This window comes from Amblyomma maculatum, chromosome 4, assembly GCF_055883805.1.
Source record: "Amblyomma maculatum isolate TAMU_Amacu chromosome 4, ASM5588380v1, whole genome shotgun sequence".
NCBI classification, from domain to species: domain Eukaryota; kingdom Metazoa; phylum Arthropoda; class Arachnida; order Ixodida; family Ixodidae; genus Amblyomma; species Amblyomma maculatum.
This window is the reverse complement of record NC_139347.1, coordinates 201,530,922-201,549,529: the sequence shown is the minus strand read 5'-3', so window position 1 is coordinate 201,549,529 and position 18,608 is coordinate 201,530,922. Positions and strand designations below refer to the sequence as shown.

Here is an 18,608-nt window from a genome sequence, read left to right as displayed (position 1 = left end):
ATAAAGGTGTTACGCCGCGGTGACATAGGTCAGCACCGAGTACAGGAAGGCCCGCGTGATAGTGGCCCGAGCCTTGAGCGGACACAACAGGTTCTCGTAAACTCGTTCTGGATGCTATTTGCTCTTGAGCCAAGGACTAGTTTTTACCTGATAGACCTTCTGAACTGAAATAAAAACAAAGGAGGCAGAGTTCAGCCTTCACGGGAAGACCGTGAGCAAGCTGAGGACTGGATGATGCACAACCAAAGTATAGTGTGTCACTCTTCAACTTAGTAACCTTAGCCCCACTCGCTCCACAGTACACCTCCATGACTTGCAGAGACGACAATGGTCAAGTCGTGAGCATAGGCAAAGATGGGAGCTGAGGGAGAACCTGATGACAAAGGAAATAGGGCGATTCAACTATCCCGAGAAATCCGCTGTAGAAGAGGTGCGTACGCGAGCACGTAAAGAGCAGGAGATATGCGGAATTCATGCTGGACTCCACGGACCACCTCGAAAGCCTCTCACGCACGACCTCGTAGGCTAGCTCGACCAGGGGGCAATGGCTCGACCCAACCCGCTGGGCGAGGAGCATGTATACGCTGACACGTCGCGCCTGCTTGCTGGTCGGGCCAGTTAGGTCGGCCAGCAGCAGGAGATGGGATCATCAGCTGTTCGTCGGAGCATTCCTCCTCTGCCACCGGACGATTTGGGCTCACTCTGCCCAACAGCCATCTCGCGCCCCGACTCACCTCAGTAGCTTCGAGTCGAGGGATGAAAGGTTCAGCGTCGTGAAGCAGTTCATTCGTGCAGTGGCGTTTAAAATTCTCACAAATGCCCCCTGAGGTTGAACGACGCGGCAGGGCTCATAAAAGGCTAGCCAAGGTCATTGATTCAGCGTACCCTGCCTTCGCCCGATCTCAGAGGTCATGGCTGACACGTAGCAGTCACTCGTCTCATTTCCTTAAAGGTCCCATGAGAAGCAATTTAAGAAAACTAGAAAGCGCGCGTGAGTAACAAGAATCCCATCAATCGTCAGCGCAACGCAAAAATGTTAAGCTACCATTATTAGCACTGAAGATATGGCCGATCTAAAATGATGCTCCTTCTCTCCTCCCTCAACTCAGCCCACGATAGCACGCACACAAAAGAAGTAAACAAGTCGCGACGGCGCCCCGTCATCCCGCCCGCTAACCTGAAAGCGTCCAATGACAGGGTGCACCCAGCATGCTCATGTGATGTCACATGGGAGGTTATCGCGCCGTGCGCGCGGGGATGTGTCGTGAAAATCGGTTGCGAGCGGCAGACAGAAGCACTTTTTAAAAATTATTTGTAAATTTTACGCTCCACGCAAAGCTTTCAAATTTGAGTAAAATTTGAAAGCTCCCTCAAATTTGTCAAATTTGAAAGCACCCTCTCCAAGAATTTCTTGCATTAGAATATTACCGCAACTAGCATTTCAGCGGCCGTTTAGGTACGGTACATTTCTTTTACCTACGATACCGAAGGGAAATTTTCATATATAACTTAACGTTCATAGATTTTTAGTACGCTGACTCTGTTTTACAACAACTAAGTGGGCATTAATGTTTCGTCTTTTAACAGCTGAAGGTTTATGGCACCACGCTGTAGCACCGCCGCTGGCCAGCGCTTCCATGTTTCTGACCGTTTCCGCTTTGTACGAATATTCGCACAAGGAGCGAATATTAATACAAATGTTTGATCTGTATTCGATTTGCTTTTAGCTACACAGTTCATATTCGACTGGGTTTGTAAATTAATAAATCGTTGAGTTTATGACACACCCGCACAGGGACCACATTCACATTAGGATGAAATATGCACCCGGACCAATACTGCTGCTGCTGCGTAGGGGTGTACGAATAATGTTTTTTTTTTTCAAAATTATATCAAATACAAGTAGTGCAGCTTAACTATCAAATACGAATAACATAACCAATAATAAAAAAAAAATATGAACCGGTTTGGTTTGGTTTGCGGGGTTTAACGTATCGAAGCGACTCAGGCTATGAGAGACACCCTAGTGGAAAACTGCGGAAATTCCGACCACTTGGGGTTCTTTAACGTGTACTGACATCGTACAGTACTCGCTGCGTCTTACTCTTTCCCTCCACCGAAAAACGACCGCCGAGACCGGGACTCGATCCCGCATCCTTCGGAACAGTATTCGAGTCGGCTCCACCCTCACGGACAAAATATGAATCAAATGTTTTAATATTCTCTACATGTAGAAATGTAAGTAGAAAACAGCCGAGTAAGAGAGCTAAGCACTAATGATGGCGTTGTGCTGCGGTGCTATAGCTTACGGGATATAGCTATAACTATCGAAAGGCTGATCCCAAATAAGATGTAAACAAGGCGAAGGCAGTATATGAACTCTACCCTTGTTATCTCATGCAGTTACCTTTTTGTGCCGGTGAAGGCAAGGAACGAGCAGCAGGGTTTGTTCAAGCAGATTTTCCAACCCGCCGTGCGATGCGCTTTCTGAGCTCTCTTTGATAAGCTTCATCTTGTCGACATACGTTAAAGGTGTGTTCAGCATAGCCGAGATATACTGGAGCTCACGCCGCGTGCCTCCATACGCAATGCGTGCAGAGGCAAGAGCCGTCCCCAAATTGCGTATACGTGTGTCACACATCAGCAACGGGAAGGCGACTTGCAGTTCTTCGGACGTGATGAAGAAAATCGAACACCGCAGAAACGTCGCATTTTGCATTTTGCATATGATTGCCCAATTTTTAAACGGCCACGTGTTTCAAGATATCCCGCATTTGTAGCCGGCCTCCTACCCACTTCATAGCAAAACAAAACGCCGGAGTGGCGTAAGGTGGCAGTGTGCCAACTACTTGCATATGGGCGTCCACATGACCAGAGGATTGTCGCAAAGATAAAAAAAAAAGAATAATGTTTAAACTGAAGGTCAGCACAAGTCGATTACATGTTTTTACAAGAAATGTGGGGCCTAAAACCGATATCTCGTTTAGAGTAAGACATATATTGAATATTTTATGTGACCACGTTAATTAAAACTGCACAACGTAGGTTTGTAATGCGGATGCCATAGAGCCACCAGGCCGTAACGAGGGGTGCCCAACCCTAAGCGACCAAGTATATGGACGCAGTTTGTGTGCGGCCCTCGGCGAAGAGCTACAGTATTGTCTGTACTAAGAAGGCCGAATCTGTTATAGTCACTTGGTGCAAAAAGTAAATGCAATAAGCCCAGGCAATTCTTGCTGGCTGCACAAGGCTCAACGCACAAACGAACACTTATAAGAAAGTTAAAATGTCAGCTGCGCGCAAGCACCTCCAACCAACTGTGATTCTGCTCATCCCTTGGCGCAGATTATCCGAGTCTCTGCTGGCTGCCTAAACTTTCACACAGAAATCCCCGCGCGCCATTTTCTCCGAATTTTGTTATTCAGCAGCTTCCGCCGTTGATAAGGTCAGCCAGCAAGGATAAACATTCTTTGGAGCAAGAACCTTCCGGTAGGTTTAATAGTTTATTTGAAATTTACTTTATTTCAAACAGAGTTGAAGACGAGACAAAGCCGCTAGCCTTGACGAGGACTCGAACCCCAGAGCAAATGGCAGCAGCGAACTAGCAACGCCTAACGTTCTCGAAAAGAACAATAAGGATTAGTGGTTTAACCGCAGCTGAGCGCAAGTTTTACATGCAGAATCCCATCGTTGCACATTCGTTCTTAGTTAAATGTTTTACTTAGTTGATTAGCCCCATTTGGATTAGGGTTCGTAATTAAGGACAATGTATGTTCCGACGACAACGTACAACTGTATTGTGACTTAAAATACATTTAGCCTTTGCTATATAAGGGACTTGGCTTCGCCCAAACGAAGACAAGTCCCTTTGTCGAAACGTTGGCTCGGCATGCGAAGTGAGGCTCCCGCCCACTAATACTTGTTGAGTGCTCTTTCATACTGTGTAGCCATCTTCTTTCTCTTGATATATCTTAGGCTTGGCAAGGCTTGTTAAGGTTAAATAAGCCTAACGAGCTCATTTAGACATGGGAATAAGTAATTACGTCAATGTATGTCAAACACGTTCAGGCTTCATTTCTTAGCATGTGTTTTGTTAGGTCTAATTTGGGCTAATTACATTTATTTGACCTTTACCTTGACAAGCAAGTCATAGCATAGCCATATTCTCATAGCAAGTCATAGTATAGCCATGTATAGCAAAGCTATAAGCTTGGTTGTTGCCACAGAAACACTTGGTTAGGCGAAAGGGAACGAACCGCCGAAATCCACTGCTAGACTAGAAGTTATTTCGTACTAAACCTTCAATTATTCAGGCTATTGTTCCGGGACATCACTGATCTCCCGCTTGTAAAACATTCTTTCGAACTTAACTGACTACGTCACTATGTAGATAGCAAGCGTCATAAAAGGTTAAGACCATCTAATTTTAACTGTAAACACTATTCTATAAAAATACACGACATAGGCTGGCTTTCAGCTGTCTTCTGCGTTGCACACTGAAAAACTTCGCGTTTCGATGGTGCATTTTTTGGTAATGGTAAAAATCGGGCTTAGCCCGAAGTTCATAAAAGTCTGTTCGGAGCGGAAGAATTAGTTAAAGCCGAGCATTTTTCGAAAACTAAGTGTTCTTTTTGGATATGACAACAACGAAACACTTACAGGTGCCGTCACTGTAAATAGATGTTCTCTTTATTTGGAGTTTTGTCAATGGGTTGTTAGGAATTGACTGTTTCGTCAATATGCCGTAACCATGCGGTCCATACTGCTGTGACTTAACGTTTGTGCACTTTTCAACGAACTGTAACGAGATTAAAGTGTTGTACACAGCGGAAAAACTAAATATATGCGAAGGTTTTTTTTCGGCATCAGCCGATCATTTTACTATTCCCTTTCACTTTTCCTCCCACGCAGATGGGTGGCAAAAATGCAGCCATCGTGTTTGAGGACGCCGACCTGAAAAAGTGCATCGCAACCCTCATAAAGTAAGAGCCCCTCCCTGCTTTGTTTTCACTGATTACATAAACAGGTGAAGACGCAGAGGCGATAGTCAATAAAAAACTATTTAACGATGTGTGATGCTGAAGTGCAAATATGGAACTCGATGTTATAGCCAACGATGACGCACTCAGCAATCATCAGACAGACGTGCAACAGCAGCGCACTTTACCCGCCCCACGGCTCAACACTGTAGTGTATACTGTGATATATACGGCTTCTGTGGCATCTTAAGGAAATACAAAACCTATCGCGAGTGGTCAAAACTAATCCGGAACCGTCTGCTATTCGTGTTATAGCCCACAGGGTTAGCCGGAAGCATAATCCATTCATTATTTTACTTGCGTTTTGTTTCGTGCTTTCTCGCAGCTCTGACGTTGCTATAGTTCTATTTTAAAGTATTTTAAAGCTTTTAAAGTATTGACGTCGCTAACACCTAAAAATAGCGCACATGGGCAGACCTTCACTCTTTTGTCAACTGGTATGTCTGCATGCCGTTTTCTATCTTGGCAACTTGATGGGACATTTTACTGCACCAGTAATAAATAATAAAACGAACATGGTTTGTGTAACTACCGAGCAAAAATGGTATATAAAATGTGCCATTATTTGCAGTGGTTTGTTTGAACGTTTTCCATATTTCAGAGCCAGCTTTCTGAATCAAGGCGAGATATGCCTGTGCACGAGCCGGATCTACATCCACAAGAAAATCTACCAAAAGTTTACGGACACATTTGTTCAAGAGGCCAGGTATAATATCCTTCCTCTAGAATCTACGACATACTTTCTCTATTCTTAATCACAATACTGATCTAACAGTTGTTCTTATAATATGAAAACATTCGAAGCAAGAGAATTTGTTTGCTGCGACAAAAATATAGCTGGCGGTATCAAAAGACATCCATTGGATTTTCCGCAATTGGCCTCAGTATCAAAAGGTTTGGAAGAGCCTAATGAGAATTCAACAGACCAGATCTAATTGGCCGAGATATCAAAGCTAATCAATAAGCGCAAGGTGGCCGATATAAGGAAGTATAACATGGAGAAAATGGAGCATGCTGTAAAGAACGGGGGAAGCCTTAAAGCGGTAAAGAAGAAATTTGGCATAGGCAAAAAACAGATGTATGCGATAAGGGACAAGGCGGGCAACGTCATCACTAATATGGACAAGATAGTCAAAGTAGCCGAGGAGTTCTATACAGATCTCTACAGTAGCTAAAGTAGTCAGGACCATAATGAGATTGGAGGTAGGGAAAAACAGTCAGACGTTCCACCAGTGACAAAGGACGAGGTCAAGAAAGCACTAGAAACTATGAAAAGGGGGAAATCAGCTGGAGAGGATCAGATAACTACAGATTTGCTGAAGGACGGGGGGGATATCGTGCTAGAAAAACTGGCCACCCTGTATACGCAGTGCCTGGTCTCATCGATGGTACCGGAACCATGGAAGAATGCAAACATTATCCTCATTCATAGGAAAGGGGACTCTAAGGACCTTAAACATTACAGACCAATCAGCTTACTGTCTGTTACGTATAAGGTATTTACTAAGGTAATCGCTAATAGAATCAGGACAACCTTAGACTGCAATCAAGCAAAGGATCAAGCAGGGTTTCGGAAACGGTACTCTACTATCGATCATATCCATACCATCAATCAGGTGATATAAAAATGCTCGGAATATAACGAGCCCTTATACATAGCATTCATTGATTACGAAAAAGCATTTGACTCAGTTGAAACCTCGGCGGTGATGCAGGCGTTGCGAAATCAGGGGGTAGACGAGCCGTACGTGAAAGTGCTGGAAGATATATATTGTGGCTGCACAGCAACCATAGTTCTGCATAAAGAAAGTAACAAAATTCCCATAAAGAAAGGTGTTAGGCAAAGAGACACAATCTCCCCAGTACTATTCATAGCTTGTTTAGAGGAAGTATTCAGAGACTTGGAATGGGAGCAGTTAGGGATAAGGGTAGATGGAGAATACCTCAGTAATCTGCGATTTGCTGATGACATTGCCTTGCTAAGCAACTCGGGGGATGAACTGCAAATAATGATTGATGACCTAGACAGGAAAAGTAGAAATGTAGGCTTGAAAATCAATATGCAGAAGACTAAGGTAATGTTCAACAGCCTCGGAAAGGAACAGCAGTTTACATTAGGTAGCGAAGTACTGGAAGTAGTAGGCGAATATATCTACTTAGGACAGGTAGTAACCGCAGATCCGGACCATGAAAAAGAAATAACAAGAAGAATAAGATTGGGATGGAGCGTATTTGGCAAGCACTCACAGATTATGACTAGCAGCTTACCGGTATCGCTAAAGAGGAAAGTATATAACAGTTGCATCTTACCTGTACTCACCTATGGGGCTGAAACGTGGAGGCTAACCAAGAGAGTTCTGCTTAAGTTGAGGACAACCCAGAGGGCCATGGAACGAAAAATGGTAGGGGTAACATTAAGAGACAGGAAGCGTGCAGAGTGGGTCAGAGAAATAACTAAGGTTACCGACATTCTAGTGGAAATTAAGAAGAAATGGACATGGGCAGGACATGTAGTGCGAAGAGAGGATAACCGATGGTCGCTGAGGGTAACAAACTGGATTCCAAGGGAAGGAAAGCGTAGCAGGGGGCGGCAGAAAGTTAGGTGGGCGGATGAGATTAAGAAGTTCGCAGGGGTCAAGTGGATGCAGCTAGCACAGAACCGGGTTAAATGGAGAAATATGGAAGAGGCCTTCGCCCTGCAGTGGGTATAATCAGGCTGATGATGATGACGATGATGAATGGTGGGCATGTTCTAGAACTGTTAAAAAGATGAACATCATCTTAACAGAGCATCAATTAGTGCATACTCAACATGACATATGACTCAGTGAATATATGCCCCGTTCGACACCTAGTTTTACACTAATACCTCTATTATATGCGGATTCGCAGTCTGTGTGAAGTGTTGCTGCATACGTCGAAAAAGAACCTATAGATTCACCAGCGGCAGCGACTGTTGGGTAGGTTCGTTGCTGCCCCAAAAAAAATTCAGTGGTCCCCCCCCCCCCCTTTTTTTTTCTTTTTTTTTTTCTTTTCACGCAATGCAAGCCTTTGTGCACACTAAGGCTTTCAGTATCCGATTCCGCTACCTTTTGTTTCAAGCCTCGTATGAGATTTCTTATTCGCGAAAATCTTCGTACGGTAATTCGAACGGCTTTACAAGTGAGTTTCACTGAGGCAGTCTGTAAGCCTGAGCCTGTTGTGTAAGCCTGCTTAAACAGCGGCAATTTTTTTATTCGGTACAATCGGTTCAGTTCATTACACGAGGAAAAAATTATTGCACCAAAAGCAGAATTAAAATGCATTTTATTCATTTAATTTGCTGGTAATTTTATATACTGAAGTACCTGCGCGAAAAAAATTCCCAAATACAAAACTCCCGCGTGAGTTGCTATCCCTCTAGTCAAATAAGGTTGATCGAGCTGCCACCGATTTTGATACACGTGTAAATGACTGTAATGGTGCCTACCCACGGCATGCGTACTGTATACTGGCCATTTTAAATTGTTGTATAGTTTGTCACTTGTCAATAGCGACATCTTCGTATTCCATACACAAGCAAGTGGCCTTCCAGAAGTGGGCGCGTCGATGCTCACGCGTGCGAAACTTCGCTTCGCAGGAAGCTGAAGGTCGGTCCGCCGCAAAGTGAGTCCGTCTTCATGGGCGCACTGATCAGCAAAGAGCACCTGGAGAAAGTCAAATTCTACATCAAGCTCGCCATGGAAGACGGGGGCAAAGTGCTCTGCGGAGGCCTCAGGGAGGAGCCCGACCTGCCCAAGGAGAACAAAAACGTAAGTCTAGAAAGCCTCTTGAACTTGCTGCACCATCCATGCAAGAGGCACAGTTCAATCACCTTGTGCGACGAACAGAGATGGGTGGATTGCCAGGCGCCGCGACGGCCAGCAACCGCTCGTAGTCAGCAGTGATTTTCTTAGCTAGAGTTTTTGTCTACAAACAAAGGGCAGGTTGAATACATTACAATGGTAATCAGTCACAAACCATTTTAAGAGGGCATTGCAGCATTTCGTGTAATGTAGAGGCCGTCACTATAGGTCTATACCGTGCGTTTAGAAGCTATGAAAAGGGGGAAAGCAGCTGGGGGAGCATAAAATTGTCGGCAGACGGCGGGGTTGTCGTGCTAGAAAAATCGACCACCCAATACCTGATGACATGGACGGTACCAAAACCTTGGAAGATCGTTAACATTGTCTTAATCCATAGGAAAGGGGATGCTAATGGCTTGAAAAATTAGATGCAGTCAGCTTACTCTCCATTACGTACAAGGTATTCACTAAGGTAATCACTAACAGAATCAAGGCAACCTTAGGCTTCAATCAAACAAAGGATCAAGCAAGTTTTCAAGATGGGTACACTCATTATCAACCAGGTGATAGAAAAATGCTCGGAATATAACTAGCCCATATACACAGTGTTCCTTTATTACGAGAAAGCATTTGACTTTGTCGAAACCTTGGCAGTAATGGAAGCATTGCGGAGTAAGGGGGTAGATGAGCCATATTGGAAAGGATGGGAAGATATCTGCTCAGCATAAAGAAAGTAGTAAAAATTTTATTCAGGAAGGTGTCAGGCAAGGAGACACGATCTCCCCAGTGATATTCACAGCTTGCTTAGGGGAAGTATTCCGATGCTTGGAGTGCGAGCAGTTAGGGATAAGGGTTCATGGAGAATGACCCAGCAATCGGCGATTCGCTTATGGCATTGCCTTTTGCCAGGTTCCTATTTTGAACAGAGCACCTAACAAGACAGCCGTTCATTAGTCGTGTTAAAGGCCCAGTTCAGCAGAAAATCCTGCGTCGTCGTCGTAAGCGAAAAATCACGATCATGGCGCTGGCAGATAGGCAGGTGACGTGACAGGGCATGGTTGGTCGGCGGGCTGTGTGACGCCACAAGACAGCATAATAGAGCTATTTTTTAACCTACACCAGCTAAACCAGTGTAGCAAACCTCTAATACATCCAATGGTGCTTTGCTACACTGCTGTAGCGTTTCAAAAAAAAATAGCCCTAATAAGGCCACAGCTGGTTCCTTTGATATAGGCACAGAACCTGATTGAGTATAGAGTCAGACACGCTCCTCCTACGCCGCGCATCCACGTTCGTGCGGCTTGGTTAAAGCAGAGCTTTTGTGTTTTGTCGTGTGTTGTGTTTTTTGGCGCATAAGCGACTAAGGCTATCATGCGCCAAACGCAGGGTGTATTATGTTTTCTTGGTGGAAGATTAAAACTGTTGGGTTATCACAGCTTGCTTAAAAACATTGATTCTTCTAAAAAGATGAAAACAGTGGATATACTGACGAGTGCATTCTCTCCTAGGAGTGAAATAAGGTGAAATGGTATATGCTCGATGTAAAACTGTCTAAAACATTTGTTTCTTAGTATTTCAAGTTTTCTACACGAAAATAAAATGTGGTTTATTATAAGCTCATGACCACAGTGCTCACAATTTGGCTTATCTTCTTAGCTGAGGATAAAGTTATGTGTTAGATGTTTGTGTCCGATCCGAAGGCCTTTTAATGCGTAAGCATTGATAAACTCATGGTGCAAACAAGCGTCCGCTGAACCTGTCCGCGGGAAGTGTGTACAGAAAGTGTCCACATCCCCAAAACTGACTCTCTGGACCCCAAACTTTGATTTGACCTAATTTCATGTACAACCTAATTCATGTATGGCCATCTCAATGATGACTTTCAAATCTATGGCCTGGCCACCATCAAAATTTGGCCTCTGGATCCCCAAATTTCGACCTCGCCAGAATTCGACCGATTTTGACTAACCTAAATCGAGTATGGACAATTCAATGCTGACCTTCGAATTTGTAAAGGTCATCCCTGAAATCTCACTCGTCCGATTTGACCAGGACTGGTGTTAACCTAATTTGAGCGTGGACAACATAGTAGGCCACCCCCAACTTTTGGCCCAGCCAAGTCGCAAATTTTGACGTCGCCAGAATCTGACCAAAGTGGGCACCCAACCTAATGCGACTACGGCCAACTCAGTGGTAACTTCCAAATTTAGGTGGGCCACCCCCAAAATTTGGCATGATTACGCATTCTCCGCGCGTACGAGGCTGCATGCACTCTTGGAATTGTATACATCATCATCATCAGCCTGACTATACCCACTGCGGGGCGAAGGCCTCTCCCATATTTCTCCACTTAACCCGGTTCTGTGCTAGCTGCATCCACTTAACCCCTGCGAACTTCTTCACCTCATCCGCCCACCTAACTTCTGCCGCCCCCGCTACGCTTTCCTTCCCTCAGAATCCAGTTTGTTACCCTAAGCGGCCATCGGTTATCCTCTCTTCGCACTACATGTCCTGCCCATGCCCATTTCTTCTTAATTTTCACTCAAGAAGTACTTTGCTTTGGGCTAGTTGGTTCATGGTTGAAGTGGATTATGAAGACGGCGCGAAAGGGACGAGGACAAGGAAGGGACACCAAAATAACAGGAGTTAAAAGGTGGCGCCTGTCCTGTTGTTTTGGTATTCCTTCCTTGTCCTCGTCCCTTTTCGCGACGTCTTCGTAATCCACTTCAATAATTTTCACTAGAATGTCAGTAACTTGAGTTATTTCTCTGACCCAGTCTGCACGCTTCCTATCTCTTAACGTATACCCCTACCATTCTTCGTTCCATAGCCCTCTGAGTTGTTCTCAACTTAAGTAGAACCCTCTTGGTTAGCCTCCACGTTTCAGCCCCATAGGTGAGTACAGGAATTTTATTATCTATATTCCATCCCATAGCAGCACTGTGGAAACCAGGAGACCACTTCTGCCAATCACGAGGGCGCGTTAAGGGCATTCTTCCGCGCCGCATTCTCTACTCGCGGCGTATGCAGATAAGGTTGTGAAGGAGTATATTCAATAGTTGTACATACACCAAACCCTGAAAGAACATTCTAAAGCTTGCTGTTTTCTACATCCGCACTTTCAGTTCAGCGTATGCAAACGAGGCCACGGCGACTATTTTAGCCAAGTGGCGCCATCTGGTTTTCGGAATGAAACCGCTTTTGTACACGAATTTTATTTTTTTATGCCTAGAAGAGGGAAACAATAAATCAATAAAAAGATAGCGCTCATGAATGTTGCTCTAGGTCAATAGTCCTGCTTCGAAGCGCACCGCCAAGTTGGTAACAAAAAATTACAAGACTGCGCTTAAGTCTGCTATAAGAGCGGAAATGGTGAAAGGCGCACTACAGAACTGTTTTCACCAACTACATCGCCATATTCATCCCTACCACGGCCGCTCGATGGAAGCGCACTAGGTGCGGCCTGCTACGTCGCCCGAAACCGGCGGGAGGCGCCTACTTCCAGTCGCCACCGCCGCGGCGCCACCGTTCGGGGACAGCCGAGCGCGGAGAGCTGCGCCTGGCTGCGCTTTGAGGGAGGCGTCGGCGTGGTAGAAGCCTTTTATTTTAAAACATAAAAGCCCCGCTTCACACAATTTGGCAACAAGAATTAGTATATAATGTCATGTCTAGTGTGACCATGTCAGCACTTAGCGCTTGCTCGGCAAGGATGTATACTGGAGTGTACCCCGAGAAACTTATAGTGACGATGGTTCAAGGCCACTCGATTGGAGAGCTCGCATCACCGTGATGTTGCATTCGGATCCAATTGTTCGTCACGTTAAAATGTGACCAAGCTGTGAACAATTCGAAGCTGTTCAGCTGCCATGGTAGCCTAATGCATAACCACTTAACTATGTCGTGAATTCCGTGTGTCATTTTCATACCATTTACTCATTCCTGCATACAGCTTTTATACACAAATTGATGTCAACCTGTTCTAAGCTGCCAGCGCTATCCAATAAAAAATGTCCTACTATGAGCAACATCTGTGAAAATGCGACATGCAACCTACCTTTCTATCTCATTGTGACAAATGTTACGGTGGAAATATGAAGATGTTTATTAGGTTAAATCTAGATGATAACCTGGGATCTTCGACTCAGTTGGAGACCTCTAAACTTTGTATGCCAGAACGCTATCCGTCATGGCGTCCCGCATTTTGCATGACCGGACAAAGTAAGCGTGCTTGACAGAGCCGGTCTGCCTCAAGGTGCTACGTATATGCGCCGAAAGTTTTTATTACTATTTTTATTGCCTGCTCGCAAACCCATACAATTTTGCTGCTTCGTAATTTTCAATGGAAGAACGCGCATCGAGTGTTGCTGTTGTGAAACTCTTAATTGCGATCAGAGAATGTTCACGCGTCAGAGCGCAACTGCAGCCGAGATACAGCGAGCAGCCGAGTACGCTTATTTATTGGCCACACAAAAGAACGAAGAAAATTACCAATCGCAGACGGAAAACCTTTTTTGAGAGAGGTTTATGCCATAGCCATAAACATCGCTCCACTGTTGAGTTGACATTTCCAGCCCAGCTCGCTATCAGTGGGGGCAGCAGCTTAACGATATCTTGCATAGCGCCTTAGCATGGGCACGATCATTGTTTTTATAGATTAGCTGCAGGTACTGTGTACACTGAGAAAACAATGATGAAACGAAGTTAGACAGCTTGCTACTTCGCCGGACCTCTTCAGACTTCATCATCATGTTAATGAAGGTGCTCGTAAGCTGACAAAGCTTGATTACTTCCTTTGCAGGGTACATCAAGCCTCCACTGTCCTTGGTTTTCATTAACCTGTAACTGGTTCAGTTGACTCATATTTCCTGCAACAGGCTCTTGCTCGACTGCCATGTCACCTCAAAACCATTACCAAATATCGCATAAATTAAGCAACAACCTGGTAGTGATAAACAAAACTTGGGGTTCTTAAGTCTCCTTGAGGAGCCTCGTTAGAGTGCCCGCATTTTGCTACCTGCTTATTCACCGTATCCCGTAATTGCTGCCTCTGTCGCATATCATTAGAATGCAGCCTTAAGCCACCGCATTCTATGAAATAGCACCCTACACATAAGTATATAAAGTACCTCTTTACCGAAGCTGTAAAACGTGCCCTATAGGAGTATAGTATGCCTGACTTGGGATCTAAGGGTGCCGCTTTCAATAATTCCCATTTCACCCTTACATTTTATTGACTCTCTCTGGTTTGGCAGTTCCTGCCACATTGAACATGTCATGTGTTCTCATTGCGCCAAAGGTGTTTGGCCATATCACCAACTAAAGTGCCTCTTACCAGAAAGGTTTTTTTCCGACTTTCCGCCGACAGAGCGGGCGCCGGATTTTCTGTGGAACGTGGCTTTTCATTTTATCGCATCGGCTCAAACAGTCTTAACAGTATAAACGAATGTTGTATGCACAGGCTCCTTTACTTAAAAGACCACTCAGACTAGCGCGGCAAAATTTAGAACAAATTGCATGCTTATATAAAAAAAAAACCTTCGTAGCGTTTTCTGATATGTCCTCGCAACATAACCTGCGAGAAAAGCTTCTGGTGCTACCTCATCTTGTTCATCTGCTTCACAACCCATCGTTAAAAATCCTAGTTCACTGGCCAGCTCCCTGGTAACTAAATAAGTTAAATATCGTGACGGGAACACAAGAAAAGAGGACGCCACAACTAGCGCGGTTGTGCCGTCTTCTTCTCCTGTGTCCCCGTCACGTTGTTTGCACGGTTAACCTATAATTAATCACCAACAAGTCCAATCTGCTGTCCCTTGTAGCAAATTCAATGGCAGCTGATAGGGCATTATGCTTCAGCATCTGGACTTTTTAACCTCAGCGCCGCTTTCATTTCAGAGGAAGCGAGTGCATTTCCACTCCTCGCTGCTGTATTTGCCTGAAGCGAGCTCAGCAGATAAAATTAGAGGGTCTCTTAGATGTCTTTTAAGCGGAGGACGGCGAAAGCTCACCCTTCTATCATTTGCCTCTCATCGTTTGCCACAGTTCGTCATTTCAAGTCGTCGTTTGATATATTGGTCGTTTCTCAGTCATGATGAGTCTGCCTGCGTAGTCATTGCAGCCCTTATCACTCATAACTAAGCAGGCTACTCATTTAGAATCAGCAGTGGTCATTACACGTCGTCGTTTCACATATTGGTCATTTCGTAGTCATTAACAGTAATGATGAGTCATGCCTAGCTATTATAGTCATTACCACACATCGCTAAGCACTTTTACTCATTTCTAATCAATTGCGGTCATTACATGTCGTAGTTTGATATACTGGTCATTACAAATCATTTTAGTCATTATCAACCATTATTAGTCATTAGCATTAGTCATTACCTCTATCAATGTCTATTTATAACTTTTATTGATTACCTATCACCATCAATCATTTTCATTCTTAATCAATCCTTGCACGTCCGCTTTTGCGACTGGCACACCAATGCACAGATGCGACGCACAGATAACAGGCACAGCTTCCGCGCATAGATTTTCGCTTCATGAGCATAGAACCGTTTTCGCCTTAAAAAACAAACGCATCCAGTCTCAACGTTAACGTGCTTGCACACGCGCACACAAAGACGTTTGCGTTTACCACGCAGACGCGAGCCGAATGCGCCCAGAAAGGAAGAAAACCACGCTCTCAGAGCCGGCGGCCCCGGCGTCGACGTGTCCCCGAACAGTGGCGCCCTCAGCAGAAATAGCGGGCGCAACTGTAAACTCCCCAAGGACGCGCTTGCCCATTGACGGCGGCGCGACGCAGCAGGCCGCACCCAGTGCGCTTCCATCGAGTGGCCGTGTCCCTACTACCATCATCATCACTAGCGCTACTATCATCATTATCAATAAATGCACCATCATTGTCATCGCTATACCATGATTATCATTATCACTAAATGCAGCGTCATTATCGCTGCAATCACTATCATTATCACCAACTGCATCATCATATGACATGAAGACGGCAGTAACGCTAGACAAGGTGATTAAGAAAGGAGTTTGATTCTCAGTGGAAGACGATTTTTTTTTTTCTTAAAGGTCCCGATTTGTTGGCCACGCATTCCGCAGACAGTCACTAGAATTCTGCGCCCGCCACTGATGAGCCAAGAAAAGCTATCGCATTAAAATTCTACCATACCCCAGAGTACCGAACGCTCACTACCAAATAGCGTTTCGCGAATTACCATACCCAAGAGTCGCGAACGCTAAACTACCAAATAGCGTTTCGTGAATGCGCACGCTATGCTCGTATGGGCTCTGTTCCTATGTTCTGCAGTGTCAGAATGCCGCCTCCGCACTCATTGCAGCTTTAGTAGTGCTGCAAGGAACTACTGGGATGGAGTATATGTTTGGTTTGGTTTATGGGAGCCGCCGCAGTGGAGGACTTCGGAAATTTCGATCACATGGGGTTCTTTAACGTGCACTGACATCGCACAGCACACTCTCGAAAAGCGGCCGCTGCAGTCGGGATTTGATCCCACATCCTCGGGCCCAGTAGTCGAACGCCCTGACCACTGCACCACCACGGCGGGTCAGATGGAGTGTGTGTCAGGTAGTCTTTGACACAATATGGCACCTTACGAATGTATGCAAATGCGATGATCAAGAAAACAGACCTTTTCTTGGGCATCGCATTTGCATACATTCGTAAGCTGCCGTACACGCAAAAAGGGACCACATGTGATTAAGCAAATAGCAAAATGCATGTGAGCTAACAAGACTCCGCAAGGGCAGCCGCAGACAAGAGAAATTAGCATTGTGTCCTAACCTTTCGTGCACTGGATTTATGGGATTTAACGTCCTTTCAAAGCGACTCAGGCTATTAGAGACGGCGTAGTGGAGAGCTACGGAAACTTCCTCCACCTCCCCTGGGAGCTGGATTCTTTAACGTGCACTGCCATCGCACGCCACACGGGCAACTTGCTTTTCGCCCCCCATCGAAAAAGGCCGCCGCGGACGCGGTTCAATCCTGCTTTCTTGGGCAGTCAAGCGCCCTAACCACTGCACCACCACGGCGGGGCCCAATTTTCGGGGACTGCCTGCAAGGGCGAAAGTGAGCAGTAGGAGGTCGCAGGCTTTCGCTGCATATCGCTTACGGGTATGCGCAGATGCGGTTACCTTACTGCGCATGGCATGTTCTAACCGTTCACCCGCGTGTTTATTACCCGAAGCGTATACAACTCTTTCGGTTGAAAAGTCGTCGGCGTCGTAGTAGTAGTAGTTGTCGGCACCAGCGTGTCGGAGATATTCATGCGGGAAAATCCTAACTGATATACAGGGTTATGGCGTCAAAACCACATGACCTCGTGCGGGGAATACAAACACCCCATATTCAAAATTACGCTACACAACGCAAATAACGCGATATATTCAGCTGTAAATAAAACTGTATCAAATAACGCTATATATTCAGTGAAAAACATTTTTCGCCATTGGTGTTCGAACCCAGCTCCTCTGCAGGCTAGGTGGGCACGCAACACATAGGTCGCGAAGGGTCTTTTTTTTTTTTAATCTTTAGTAGTAGTAAAAGACCTTAATGAGGCGCAACACTTAGGCGCCTAATACATCGATGGCCTGCTGGACGAGCAGGTGCTGTTCTTCATCCTCGGCACCAAGCCAGTCCACCCAGGTCCAGATAGTATGGGAGGAGGTGGGAAAGAATCCCGATTGCAATGCAACCGGACATGAAAATAGGCAGTGTGAAAGGTTGTCATAAGGGGAAGGGCAGTTGGGGCATGATGGATCACGAGAGAATTTGTAGCGATATAGCCGTGCAGGGGTTATGGGTTGTGTTCAACTGCATTTGCCGAAGGATATGAGCCTCCCGAACGGAAAGATTAGGATGAGGGTCAGGGTAGAGCTTGCGGTCTAAGCGAGCAGCATTGTAATATTCGCTAATGGTGGCGCGAAGAGACAGTCTCGAACCGCCCTCCAAGGATCTTGGCCAGGGGATGAACGATGCCCGGTTACGAGTTTCACGGGCGAGCTGGTTCGCCAGCTCATTGCCGTCAATTCCCGAGTGTCCAGGGATCCATCGGAGGAAGACGGGGCAGGACTGCAGCGCAACAAGTGCAACCTCAAGCTCCGTGGACAGATGACGTGTTAGACTTTTAGATTGAATGGCACGGATAGCAGCCTTGGAGACGGTGTATATAATATACTGAGGCACAGGTGGGAGAGAATGAACTTTGAATGGCATGAATGATGGAGAGGACCTCAAGCCATCCGGAGGGTAGAGAAATGGGCCGCTAGTGTGTGTGACAGGGGTAGACGAGGATTAAAGAAGACCTGGCTTCCGGACCCGCGAGGAGCCACATAAGAGGCATCCGTGTAAGCGACTCCATGGGTATTGAAGGGCGGACTATGATGAGAGGCAGCAACATGTCGGCGGCCAGCATGCAGGACCGGCGACATATTGGCTGGAAGAGGAAGTATACGGAGGTTTGTGGCTTCTGGAGGGGATCGAGTTGGCAGAGGGATTGACTGGATGGGGGAAATGTTAGCCTGGTTTAGAAGCCAGCGTCCATGAACTGTGCCCTAGAGGCGAGCTATCTGTCGGCCACGGTGAAGGGAAAGGAGACTGCGAAGAAGATGAAAAAGCCCGGTGGCATAAAGCTTATCGGTGGAAGTGGTTATGGGAAGACAAAGAGCATCTTTATAAAGGCCGTGAAGAACTGTTGCAAGTGTGTCTAGCTGGCCC

The 18,608-nt window shown here is 45.7% G+C and overlaps 1 protein-coding gene across 2 annotated transcripts in view; it reads left to right on the top strand.

Moving 5' to 3' along the window:
• LOC146193998 (2-aminomuconic semialdehyde dehydrogenase-like) overlaps positions 1 to 18,608 on the top strand; it is a 72,275-nt gene that overhangs the window by 20,312 nt on the left and 33,355 nt on the right. For both annotated transcript variants that reach the window (XM_084602928.1, XM_084602927.1), the window contains 3 exons: positions 4,912 to 4,982; positions 5,641 to 5,745; positions 8,659 to 8,830. In XM_084602928.1, coding sequence (XP_084459054.1) covers positions 4,912 to 4,982; positions 5,641 to 5,745; positions 8,659 to 8,830 — 348 coding nt within the window. The remainder of the gene's footprint in view (positions 1 to 4,911; positions 4,983 to 5,640; positions 5,746 to 8,658; positions 8,831 to 18,608) is intronic.